This window comes from Astatotilapia calliptera, chromosome 19 (genome assembly GCF_964374335.1).
Source record: "Astatotilapia calliptera chromosome 19, fAstCal68.1, whole genome shotgun sequence".
NCBI lineage: Eukaryota > Metazoa > Chordata > Actinopteri > Cichliformes > Cichlidae > Astatotilapia > Astatotilapia calliptera.
In genome coordinates, this window is record NC_137440.1 from 24043074 (window position 1) to 24056174 (window position 13101).

Here is a 13101-nt window from a genome sequence, read left to right on the forward strand (position 1 = left end):
ATTATTAAAAGCCCCAAATTATCATGACTTTCATGCCCATAATGAGTGTATAAGAACTTCTGACCACTACTGTATTTCTGAACTTCTTAAAACATATAATTAAATTAAAAGAGTCAAAGTATTATTAAAAATGACAATAATAATACACTAGGATATTTAAACATTAAAGAGCTTAACCAATTCTGAAGTCTGGTCTAAACTAAACTAAGATGGAAACAAAACATTTTAAATGAATGGAAATTAAACTACAGAACTTCAATAGCTACCACTTACAGGTGGCTCGTTATTTGGTTTAATTTGTGCGCACAATAAGAGATTTTCATATAGATTCCTCGCGTGATCGAGTTTTTTTTGCATAGACGCGCGCTCCCGCGATTTGGCAACCACGTGGTGTTTTAAGGGCCAATGGCTTATTTGCAGCAACGGTCTGAAGCGCGCACCCGTTAGCAGGGCAGAGGAGAGGACAGAAGGCGGCAGAAAGACAAATAAAGCCGAACTAGCAGATTATTCTGTAAACTGCAACGCGAAATCCTGCCGAGATGTCAGAGGAAAAGCCAAAGGTAATATATAGAGGTTTATATAACTGCTTGCTTGTTATGATGGCTGAGGCGAGCTCCTGCGAAACCGTCGCTTATATGTGCAATCTAAAAATGGCCTGGTTTGCACGTTTCTCTAAATCGGCGCAGTGTTTGTTTCGCAAATGAATGAGTACCCGCACATTCATATGTGCGTCTATATGCGCTCACACAGCTCACTGTAGGTGAGTTTGGGAGGGATGTTGTCCCGCTAATTGGGGTCTAAAAGGTTGGGAGCAGGAATGTCAATTACACCATGATTGTTATTTGCGGATTTTTTTCTTTGTCGAAACGGGACCACGCTATGTCCGCAACGCCGCAAATGCCGCAACTGCAGCAGTGGCAGAAGAGCGCAAATGGAGGTGACGCACCGCCTTAAAAACTGATGTGACTATGGTATTCTGGTAGTTTTTATTTTATTTGTTTTAATTTTTTCGTTGTGCTGCTTGTTGTACCACAATACTTCATAACAAAACTGCTAGCAGCGTTAGCCGGTAGCTAAACTCGCCAGTGGTTCTGAGCCTAGCCCGGAGCTAATGATGCTAACGTTAGCGCCTGTGAGTGCCTTGTGTGAACGCATATGGTAGCATGTCTGTGTTATTGAGCTCCAATGTACGTTTTGTTTTAATCAAAGCATCAACTGAATAGTATGGCAGTAATTCAACACAAGTCACATCTGTGTTTTGTGACACGGCTGTTAAAATTGTGGGATTATATGCCTATTAGTTTACTTTCTGTATGTCTGAGCTAGCAAGGCTAACAGTATTGTGGATGTCGCTTTAAAGAAAACGTATACGTACTATGCATTACTGTGGTTGCTAATCCATTTGTTTATCAAGTGTTAAACCATTGTGTTTCTACAGGAAGGAGTAAAGACTGAGAATGACCACATCAACCTCAAGGTTGCAGGGCAGGATGGGTCGGTGGTTCAGTTTAAAATAAAAAGGCACACACCTCTCAGTAAACTAATGAAGGCATACTGTGAACGACAGGTAAGCTGCTGTAAGTTCTTAAGCAGCATGATTACATGCACACTTAACTTTGCTGTTCTTTTAACGGAAAGGCGGCATCTTCATCTGCAGGGTCTCTCAATAAGGCAGATCAGGTTCAGGTTTGATGGCCAGCCGATCAATGAGACGGATACGCCTGCACAGGTATGATTATTATGCACTTGTAACCATTATTGAAACACATTCAGTTTCTTTAAGATTACAGCGCACTTGTCCCCTAAATAAATTGAATATGTTTGCAATACTGTAAAATAATTAATATATGGAACATCTTTTTCTCAGCTGGAAATGGAAGATGAAGACACCATAGATGTTTTCCAGCAGCAGACAGGCGGCCATTGCTAAGCCCTACCCACCTCATTGACGGCCACCCTCAGACAACGCCCTCAACCATCTCACTGTCCATCCCTTCCCCACCACTCCCCTCATATTATTATTATTATTATTATTATTATTATTATTCTTTCAGTTTAAAGATGTCTGTCATGGTTTTCGTCAGGTGTTGGCGGGGGGCCTCGTTGGCTGTTTATGTGCTGTCTCAGTCAGGACTGAACTTTTGTGTGTCAACAGTCTCTCTGCTGGCCAATCAGGACACAGATTTCCTTCTGGCACCGCTGGCTGTGATTGGACCAACAACTCATCACAGCTGTTCCTGGTTTGTCACTGCTTTTGGTTCACTGTGCAGTGAAAGCTTAGTATCCAGTAGTTTGTCACTGTTTTCATCCATCAGGGTTGAATGCGAGGCTCTGCAAGTGTTTTGTCCAGGGGTCACTGTCAGTGGGCATAAAAATGGTTTGAAGTGGAAGCACTATCTGAACATAATACACACATGCTTCCCATTTCACATTGCTTTTCTGTGTGTTTGTTGTCTGAATGGTGACTCGTTTTTTTGTTTGTTTTTTGTTTTGTTAAATGAATTTTAATTCTTTGCATTTTAGGTGCTTCTGCAATGTTTCTTTTCTTTTGTAAATGTTAATTTTAGTTTTTTCGTCTGTTATTTTAAACATTAACACCCATGGGGCATATGGTCGACATTTTTTCCCCCTCCTGTACAGCAGTATCAGAATGGGTGTTAGATAAATGTTGTGGGACTTGGACCAATACTCCAAAAACAGAACGTCTGCTTCATATTTGACGTGCTTCTCTTTAAAAAGCCAACTTCAAGGTGAAAACTGTCACATTTAAAGGCATTTATATTGCATCAGTGTTTGCTTCCTCTTAGATGGCTACTCAGTGAGTGACTGTGGGTGTCTGCGGTACAGATGGATATATGCTTATGCAGAAATGCTTGTTTCAGGGGAAAGAATTCATCTATATCACAGAAGTGCATCCACTGTGTAAGCTGGTCGGCGTTTGATTGTGTAAAGAATCTCTTGGTGCAAAATACATAACATTTTTCTTTTTGGTTCTGTTTTTTTCCAAAGTGGGCTAGTGACCGGTCCTTGTGATGATCTCAAAAGCAGGTCTGCTTGTTGTAGAGGGTGGACTGTGAGTGGGAATAACTGAAAGGTTCCTGAATGTTTTTTGTTTTTTTTTTAGGTCAGGTGTCTCATCCCCTGTATTGCCCTAGCACAAGTAGGCCAACGGGAACACTGAGTTTTAGATGTGCTTTGAAGAGGAGCAGGTTCAAGTTTGAGCAAGGGTATCCAGCAAAAGTTGGACTGTCTTTGCTAAAAGACACCAATGACACTTTTCACTACTGTGCCAGCTGCTGAGATGCTGTCTGCTTGTGTGTTGTTACAGTGGCAGTCTTTCAAGTGGTGATGAGCGTCTTTCACTATTTTTACATTCTGGAGAGTGAAGCATGCAGTTCGTTTCATATCAGGAGGTCAGCCATTGGAGTTTGGGAGACAAGTGTTCTGTACCTACAGGGCCCCGTTCTTCGTATGTGGGTAACCAAATTATCTTTGAATGTAAATAGTCTGAAATGAGCTAGGATTTCTTTTTTCCCCCTTTCCTCCCCCCAGTTCAGCCACGGTTCATTAAGCTCAAATCCTGAAAAGAAAAACCCAGCTTTTTTGAAGTTAGTTGGATTCAAGTTATTAGAAAAGGTTGCACCTTTCAAAGTTAAAAACACACTGCAACAAAATGAAATGTAGGTTTTAATACGTGCTTTAAAAACTGTCTGAACACTTTCAGCTACTACAGTAAATGTTTTTCATCTTTTATATGAATAGTTAAGAGTTGGTGCCAGTACTGAGAAATGAAACCTTATTTCCTTGCACAGCCATCAGTAAGCATCTGTCAATATTGTATTGCACAGAGAAATGTTGAGTGTTTGTGCGACATGCATCTGCACAAGCCAGTCAGCAATCATGATTCCAGCTTTCGTCACACAAAGTAAGAGCACACTTTACGATGCCAACAAGCAGCCTTCCGCTCGCATTTCAAGAACCCAGTGAGCTGGACAAAGGTCAGCTGAGCTAAACTGTAAAGTACGAAGAACGGGGACCAGGTCTTGTCATGTTATGTTTTCTCTACTGATTTGTACATTATTTGTGGTCTTTTACTACTGTATACAATAAATATAGTTTGGTACTCAGATTTGATGTCAAGTTTTTGTTTTTGTGTTTGACCAGCTAATCTGTTTGTTTTAAAGAACATAACTTAAAGCCCCTTTTCTGTCTCCAGGGAAGGGAGGGGTAAAATTTGGGTACCCAGATGCACACAGATGGGAGCTAAGGATCCAAAAGCACCGAAAACCTGCTTTCTAATGTGCAAAAGTAACCATTAGGTGGCACCACTGGTCCATACCAATACCATGTCTTGGGTTTGCTAAAGCTTTGCTTTCATAAAAACATGAAAGTAGTGGGAAAAACCGTAAACTTAGCTGAAGTGTGTTTCAGAAAATGAGGTTCTGAAGTGGTCCTCAAGCACACTTCTTCATGTAGTAGACAAAAGATGACTAAATTTAGATAAATGAGTTAAAAAAGGACAAACACTGATTATCATCTAAAACTTCACCATCGTCTTTATTACCCAGGTCCAAATTTAGAACGTGGCATCTCATCTGATAGTCTGTGTGAATACTTGCATTCAGTATAACCGGAACAGTGATAAGATTAATCATAGCGGCCGATGAGTCAAACCAGGAATAAGGAAAATCAGGCACCGGTGGACAATCTGCATCTGCTTTTCTTCATCTAAACGGGTTCAGGGGTGTAACTGCTGTTCCTGGCAGTAAGAGAGATTGATGAATGGATAAAGGAAAATATACTGGTATGTATTTTGCATCCTTGATATTTGTGGCGTCCATAATCTTAATGTGGGTGGAAGAAGAAAGACTGTGTCATTTGCCTTGTAAATGTGCCGGATGGTTCTGAGAGATCTGACACAAGCAGACATGCCGCTGTTCCTCATGAGCACCTGGTGACCATCAAAATAAGATTAAACAGACTTGAGGAAATCAATGAATGTCGAGTTTGAGTGGCACTGTACACTTTCAGGTACTCCACTGTGACTGACTTGGCCCACCCAGGTTGACATACATGCAAATATGTATTAATTGCAAAAACTATCTGACCAAGCTGCTCTTAGTACTTTCTCCATTACAGTCTTTGCTTATGTTAATACTATTTTGCTAATTCAAAACATATATGTGGTTCAGCATACTATTTAGCTTTACTATCTTGAAACATAATTACTTTTTCAATACTTGCAGAGCTTTCAGGAAGCATCTAGATGTCCTGAACATACACTAAAGTGCGATCACAACTAATATAGTAAAAGCTCGGCTTGGATGCACTGCTTGACCAAAGCTCGTGCAAGTGTTGTTGTTTTCTTTTGATTGCCTTTTAATAATAACAATAAAAAAAGCCCTTTAATCAATCATTTTTCATGTGATCACATTCAGATATTGTGCCTGTCTGCTTGTCTGTGAGCGTACACGTATACATTAACAAAGTGGTGCAGCTCACCCCTCTGGCAGGTCTGTGTCATCAGATTTGTGGTTGAGTGCGGATGACTGACAGGGTGCTTAGTGATTTGCATGAGTCCGGAGTTTAAAAGGAGCTGCAGGTGCAGGTTTTTCCACACTTATGAATGGATCTCTCCAAGCGCGGATGCTCTGGGACTTCCTACTCCTAACATCAATCTTAGGTTACCAGTGTGACTTTAATGATTGTCACCCGAATTTCTTCATAGACATTTTTTTGTTTGGAGCTGGAATTCTTAGCAGGCTCAATATGAAGTGTACACAGCTTTCTGGTGTGTGTTGTCATTTAGGATAGGCAAAGAAATACCTTCAGTATGGAGACATTCCTACCAACTGGAAACTGAAACAAACCGATTTTCTGCAATGTCAACGCTGATATTTATGCCGTTCCTTCTCCTGGGGTTAAGAGTAACTGAGACAGCCACAGAAACATGGAGGCAATGTACAGGTATTATTCAATTTTTATTCTATTTTATCTCTTCCAGTCTCAGCTGAGTTCAGCACATGTAATGTTTAGTTAATTATTATACAGCGAATGGCTTACTGTTTCATCTAAAACCCAGGAAGCCCCTCTAGCTAAAATACTTTTTGGTAATTCCAGCTGTCTGCATCTGCCTACAGTACAGTAGGAGTGCTTCTCTGTGTGGACGTGCATGCCACTTTAACCTAAATGAACATCCATAAACAAGTACAGACATTGGGTGTGGTTGGGATTCCACAACAATCCCGTACACATTGAAATATTAGGACGTACACAGCGCATGTTTACGTGATGTCTCATCAGTGTGGGAGTATTATTATTTTTCTGTTATCGTTGCTTAGGAAAGAGTATCTTTTTAAAAAAAATAATTAAATAACAAACCCACTGAAGTCTCATAAAACCCCACCACTACCTAGGGCTGTTTCTCACACTCCAGGGTGTGGTGGTGGCAGTAGTACTGGGACATTGAGGAATTTATTAGTTTCCTGTGGATCCTGACCTTTTTGACTCGTGTCCCTTTAAAACAAACCTCTGGTTTTGAAGATGCTCTACCACACTCAGCACTTAAGGTATATAGAGTAAGTAATCCTGCTGGTGCACTAATCATTTCAGCTCAAACTTTATATGCTCTTAGGTATTTTTCTTTCTTCTTTTTTTTTTTTTTACAATAAAGCATCAAATCACACTTTTCATTGCAAAACCTAAAGTTATTAAATTATTCTAATGTACTGAAGTTGAGTGAAAGTGTGAAGTACGGTGAATAGATTACTTCTACTGCAGCCTGAGAGCGATTTTGTTTAAATCCACTTTAAAAACTTTCAGCTTTTATTCTTTTCTAACCCATTAATCATCCCAGGAATTCTGCAGTGTTACTTTCGCAACACGAGGAAGTTTAAAGTTTGGCCATAAAACTCACTGCCATAGTCTTTATTTGCATATTTTGTTCAGGTTCGCTTCCCCTGGATCTTCTATCTTTTGTCCTTGAGAGGGACCCATCCAAACTTGTGCCGGGGGTGCACATGAAGCAGGCCGGCGGGGTGAGGGGGATTCATTTCTCAAGCCCTGATACTGCACTGAGCTTTCCCTCCTCCCAGATTCTGGTGAACTGTGACCTCTTCCCCAAGGAATTCTCCATCGTTCTGACATTAAAAGTCTCCGACAGTGCACCCAAGGTGAGCATCTGACTGAAACGCCTCGGTACTAATGACTGCAGGGGTGTGAAAATAGGAATATGTTGCAAGTAATAACAGTTGATTACTTAAGTAAAATAATAGATGCCACCACTCCACCCTGCTTTGCTTGAGGAGATGTTGTGTGTTACATAAATAGAAAGACTGTGTCTCTGCAAACCCAAAACACAGAATAGATTTGACAGAAATTCCTGTTACAGTGCCATATTAACCCTGACAGAAAGATGAATGCATACGCTGCTAAACTTGACACAGATGTCGGTATTGCTCATATTTACTGCCTATTGATTTATTTGCAATTAAACTTACATGCAAGTCTGTTCTTCTAGTGCAATTTAGTGTTTCAAATTGCAACATAGTTCATTACCCATCACCTAAAAAACTCCATTCTTGATTAAAAAGCGTATGCACTTTGTTAGCATCGTCCGCTGCCAAATTCAGTGTGTCTGGGCTTCCTTCTTGTTTTTCCAAACAGGGGAATGAATATGTGTTTTCTCTGATGGGGCCGAAAGGACGACCAGTGGATCAGAACAAAGAGGAGAACGATGGAGGCAGCAGCTTGAAAAGCAATAAAGAGTCAAGTATCACCGGAGAAGAGCAACACAGTCAGAAGACAAGAGTCAAAAGTGATGGGCGCCTCATTCTTGGACTTAAATTCTCGGGAAAGCGTCTGCACTTCCTTTATAAAGGTCACAGAGGGGTTGTAGAGCACTGGGTGTTTCGAGGCACCCAGCTGGCTGACAGCCAGTGGCACACTCTTGTTTTAGCCATTGGTAGTCATCACGTGAAGCTCACAGTGGATTGCAGCTCACCAGTGGAAATGTAAGCTCAGTTTCTCTCCCCTCTTTCTCTTCTCTGTTCTCTGGGTGGATACGTCTGTTTCCCACTTTACTCTGTTCCCTCCGATTTTGCCTTGAGGCGCAGTAGATCCTTCACCACAATAAAATGGTCCTGCTCAAAATCTGCGTATGCCCTGCAGCCATATCACAGTAGCCTGACAGTGTGTGATAGATGGTTTTTTAGTGGAAATTCCCTCTGGCACGCCGAAAGGAGGAATATCAACACCCACACAGCACTTGTACATGTAATACAGTTCATGTCTCACACTGAGTCCTAGAATGAGAAGAACAGAGTGAACTACTTTAATTATAGAGAATTTAGTTCATTTACAGAAGAAAAACAACTTACTCCACCTATTAGAAATAATTATGTATATCTTTTATGGCAAACAGCATTCCCTCCAGGCCTTTCCCTTCAGACCTCAACATTCAGGGATCCAGATTCCACATTGGTAGTCGGGGGCTGTGGAAGGGCTTGTTTTCAGTAAGATGCCTTTCTTTATTTCAGACTATAATAAGATTTGTAAAGGATATGCCATGAACTCGGAAATGATTACCTCTTCTGTGACCACATATCCAGGGTCTACTGCGACAGCTGGTTTTGGTGCCAGGTTCAGATGCTACCCATCAGATCTGCCCCTCTTCTGACCCCCAGCTAGCAGCTCTGTCAGTACCACCACTGTTTTTAGACCTGCCAGCCACAGGAGCAGAAGATGATAGACATGGGAATACCTATGGTAATTTGCATATGCATGTATTTTTACTCAGTATAAATAAGACATTGCATGTTTGCTTGCCTCTTTGATTGCTTTCTGGTTTTTAATATGTCAGAAACTGAAGCTAGAGTGTCTGTGGGCTTGGAGAAGTCATGCTCGGAGCAGCTACAGGGCCAGCTGTGGTTTAATCCCCTCAAAAAGGGCCTCTACCTCTGTGACGGTACAGTTTGGATCACTGTGTTAGAAGGTGAGACTCCAACTACCACTGTTTCTGTTCTTGTTTCTATGAAATAAAATCACATAAACCATTCATTTTCATTAACACAGATCGCAAAAGGCTGGACTATGTGCTGGAACATCAGGTGCTCACCACCAGCTCAGAGACCCACGACATAGAGGTATTTATCCACCATTTGCTGTGAAACTTACTTAGGTCTTATTGTCTGATACTTTATTGTCTGATACTTTTGTTTCACTTTCATTTGGGATTTCCTGTACATAAACCCGCTGTGAAAAAAAAATCCAATCTCCAGCTGTTCCAGGTACCTGGTATGGGTCTGATGGCTGCTATGGCTCATCGGTCGGCATCTGGCTCTGCTGTGTATCTCTGGACTAAAACAGGTTTCCAACTCTATCAGAATATCAGCACCAACGGAGCCCTGGCTTGGAGGCATTTCAGCATGGGCAATAAGGTGTGACAAGTTAGTGGAAAAATCACACTTTAATCCTACTAAAAGATTTAAACCTATACTCTTTCTCTTTTGTTGTTTTTAATGTAGATATATCTGGTGGTGTCTAATTCTGGGGGAGACAGGCGATTTAACAAAGACTCACAGGCGGACTTTTCTGTGATTTACAAGTGGAGCAAAAGGAGAAAAAGATTTGTGCAGTTCCAGACTCTGCAGACGCACTGTGCCCGAGACTGGGAGGCATTTAATATAGATGGACATACATATCTTGCTGTCGCTAATCATAGACAAGGTAATATAAATATATACCTATACTACCCGTTAACTTCCACAGTGTCTGGCATGGCATCTTTTGCTTGTTTGGCTTTTAGGTGACAAGAATCACACTATAGACAGTGTGATATACAGGTGGAACAGATTATCAAAGTCTTTTGAGGTCCACCAGATGCTCCAGACTTCAGGGGCGTACGACTGGGAGTTCTTCACTGTCGGACCTTACTATTTCCTGGTGGTCGCCAATGCTTTTGATGGCGTGACCACTTCTTTAGACTCCGTCATCTACGTTTGGGTGAATGGAAACTTCCAGGTGTTCCAGAAAATTAAGGTTTGTGATAAGAATAATGTAAAATGGTAAATGGTAAATGGGCTGCATTTATATAGCGCTTTTACTAGTCCCTAAGGACCCCAAAGCACTCTACACAACCAGTCATCTACCCATTCAAACACACATTCACACACTGGTGATGGCAAGCTACATTGTAGCCACAGCCACCCTGGGGCGCACTGAAAGTAGCTCAAATAGACTAAAAATATTTTCCTATCAGCTGTTTGCTGCTTCGCTACAAACCCCTCAAAACTCTGAGTGGGTTTGAGGACGGCATGGTTTCCACTCCATGGCAGGAAGTCATCTTCTGACCATTTGGGCTTTGGTTTCTCCTGATGAGATCTGTATCTGATGATTATGAAAAACTACCTTAAAAAATAGAGTATGTGGTTTGCTATGATTTGCTTGAGCGATAACGGTGCTTTGACGTGTTACTGATAGTGAATGGTATATTTGAATCAAACCACATCTGATGTGAGAGTGTTGACACATTAATAGTCTCGAGAGAAAACAGGAGGAATTGTGTAATTAAGGGGAACGCCCCATGCGAGATGTGAGGATGTACATGAACACCTCAGGGCTGCTGGTAATTAATTAACTGAAATAATAAAGAAAATGGGGCAGAAAACATATTTATCACATACTTTTAGTCATGTTGGCTCTTTGATTTCACAGAGGCAAAGTGAGTCTGTTAGCTCAAAATAATTTTAGCCCATTGGCTACATTTAATATTATCAATTTGGATCTCACCTATCCAGAGCTTTCATTTACGTTGAATTAAAAGAAGGACAAGTTCACTCTGAAAATGCTCACATTTAATGAACCATCTATCTACAAACTGATGAAAGGCTTGACATGTCTTCAGAGAAAAGGTGGACCATATATCTTTGCTTTTTTTGTTTATTGGCATATGCTTTAATTATAGAGAGTCGTAAATCCAAAAGCATCGGCACGCCTCCTTAAGTATCTTCAGTTTTGGATGGCGCGCCATAGGTAATGTTTTCGTGACTCTGGCTTGGATAAATCTATCATGGGGTGAGCCATTTTTAATGGCTTATAATATTTCCTGGAACAAAGTAAATGAAAAGTCCAAGTCATATTTTAAGCTGTCCAGTGGATGTCAAAAGAATGTCCCAACAAGTTCACCCCGAGATTGGAGCATTGGAGCAAGACTGTGTATTGTTCAGAGAAATAAAAAAAAAAACAACCCAAGAGTTACATTTCTGATTCAGACACAGCACAACTAGAAAAAGACTGAACAAGTATGGCTTGAGTGGAAACGTTGCTAGGAAAGACTCTTCTCTTAAAAAATAACATGGCATCACGGATTAAGTTTGCAAAGTCGCATTTGAACAAACCACAAGATCTCTTGAAGAATATCCGTTGGAAAGATGAGACCAAAGTGCAGATATCTGACCATAGTGCACAAAATCAGACACAGGTTATCAGCACAAACACCTCATAGCAGCTGTCAAGCACAGTGGTTGAGGAGGGATGATTTGGGCTTGTTTTGCAGCCAGAAGGTCTGGGTAACTCCTCTGTATACCAAAGTATTGTAGCCACAAATGCGAGGCCATCTGTTTTGGCTGAAACTGGATCCTGCATGTATCAGCAGTTTCATCTAGCACTGTAAAATATAATAGCAGCAGAACTCTTCTCATCAGCAGCAATATGCAACTTACTTAACTTCTGTGTGCCACGAGTTTCCCATTTGAAGGCTAAAGTATTTGATTTATTGATTGTTTCTTTTAGACGTTCTGTGCCACAGACTGGGAAATGTTCCAGATTGACAGCAGAGTTTTTTTGGTTGTTGCCAATGGACACAGACTCCATGGTAATGGACCGAGTCAGTACACCATTAACTCCACTATCTATGAACTGGACATGAGTGCACAGCTGTTTGTCCGCTTCCAGGACATTGTCACCTACAGGTATAGATGTTCAATCACCAGATAATACTTACCAGGTGTACACACGCTCAGAAACATTTTCTTGATGCGTCTGCTGTCATTTTATCTGTTCATTATCTCCACATACCTTCCTCTTTCTTTCCAGTGCAGTGGATTGGGAGTTCTTCAGCCTTGGGCAGGAATATTTTCTGGTTGTTGCTAACTCCTTCAATGGAGAATCCTACTCTCTCAACAGCATTCTCTACAGGTATTCAACTTGTCAACAGCACCCCTCCCAATGTGAAATAAGTCCACCTTATTGCCTTTTGGTATCCGCCTTGAAACCATCTCAAACATCACACACACACAATTCTAATATTGATTTATTATCTTACCGTGAGAGCAGATGGAAATACTGCACTAATGGGATTCATCTTTTCTGTTTTGCTTTTAGGTGGCAGGGATATGAAGGATTCGTTCCTGTTCATTGGCTGCCAACGATCGGGTGCAGTGACTGGGAATTTTTCAGCGCTAAAGGAGAATCATATTTAATCTACTCCAGTGCCAAGGCACCGCTCTCCAAAGTGTTCATGCTGAAAACCTACTAGACAAACAAACAAAAAAAGTGTGGCTTTGTGTCCTGCATCTGTGTAATTGTACACAATCTATCATGTATGAAAATAATTTGCAAAAGGTCATTTAAAAAGGTCATTTAATGGTTACATTAATTATTGAAATTTTATTGACTTTTTAAATTATTGTCTGCTCAGAAATTCCCTCAGGGTGTTGGCTGGGGTACCTTTGCAGTGATCAGCCCTGCATACAGTCACCCTCCACACAGTGATATGTTAACCACTGATGTACCTCATTTTAAGACAAAAAAAATCACATGGACCAAAGAAAGTCTGTTTTTAATATATATTTGTGTGTATCGTGTGACAAAACTTAATACAAATTTCTATATACTCTCTCTCTCTGTAAGAACATTGTGATTTAATATTATTTTGTTTACTAACTGTAATATGTTTTCTTAAATAGAAAAGTGTATTGTTTGTTGTTATATTTTGCCTCTGGCTGCATGAATTGTATATGAAAAGTGATAGTAAATTATTGAAATTTAAATAAACTATAATTATTGTGTTTATGTATGGAATAAGAGTTGTTTATACCAACA

At 40.6% G+C, this 13101-nt stretch overlaps 2 protein-coding genes across 3 annotated transcripts; both read left to right on the forward strand.

Moving 5' to 3' along the window:
• The first annotated feature begins 404 nt into the window (after positions 1-404).
• sumo3a (small ubiquitin like modifier 3a) lies at positions 405-4129 on the forward strand. Of its 2 annotated transcripts, XM_026152685.2 has the most exons (4): positions 405-560; positions 1439-1567; positions 1658-1729; positions 1868-4129. In XM_026152685.2, exons 1-4 carry the CDS (start codon positions 540-542, stop codon positions 1928-1930), a joined length of 285 nt encoding a protein of 94 aa, XP_026008470.1. In that variant the 5' UTR covers positions 405-539; the 3' UTR covers positions 1931-4129. The 2 variants fall into 2 exon arrangements, with proteins under 2 accessions (XP_026008470.1, XP_026008469.1); XM_026152684.2 differs by having other exon boundaries at positions 1439-1729; positions 1868-2522.
• A 1450-nt stretch (positions 4130-5579) lies between these two features.
• Positions 5580-13071, forward strand: LOC113012768 (thrombospondin-type laminin G domain and EAR repeat-containing protein-like). Its single transcript, XM_026153095.2, has 13 exons — positions 5580-5967; positions 6949-7172; positions 7666-8012; positions 8423-8513; positions 8610-8766; positions 8861-8992; positions 9073-9143; positions 9279-9437; positions 9525-9726; positions 9806-10038; positions 11791-11969; positions 12094-12195; positions 12382-13071. The coding sequence occupies exons 1-13, from the start codon at positions 5883-5885 to the stop codon at positions 12533-12535; spliced, it is 2136 nt and encodes a 711-aa protein (XP_026008880.2). The 5' UTR covers positions 5580-5882; the 3' UTR covers positions 12536-13071.
• Positions 13072-13101: the final 30 nt, after the last annotated feature.

Bases quoted from the DNA above. Each gene is read 5' to 3' on its own strand.
- sumo3a (XM_026152684.2), top strand. From the start codon at position 540: ATGTCAGAGGAAAAGCCAAAG. The intron at 561-1,438 runs GTAATATATAGA...GTGTTTCTACAG, and splicing joins TGTCAGAGGAAAAGCCAAAG to GAAGGAGTAAAGACTGAGAA. The intron at 1,730-1,867 runs GTATGATTATTA...TCTTTTTCTCAG, and splicing joins AGACGGATACGCCTGCACAG to CTGGAAATGGAAGATGAAGA.
- LOC113012768 (XM_026153095.2), top strand. From the start codon at position 5,883: ATGTCAACGCTGATATTTATGCCGTTCCTTCTCCTGGGGTTAAGAGTA. The intron at 8,767-8,860 runs GTAATTTGCATA...TTAATATGTCAG, and splicing joins TAGACATGGGAATACCTATG to AAACTGAAGCTAGAGTGTCT. The intron at 12,196-12,381 runs GTATTCAACTTG...TTTTGCTTTTAG, and splicing joins CTCAACAGCATTCTCTACAG to GTGGCAGGGATATGAAGGAT.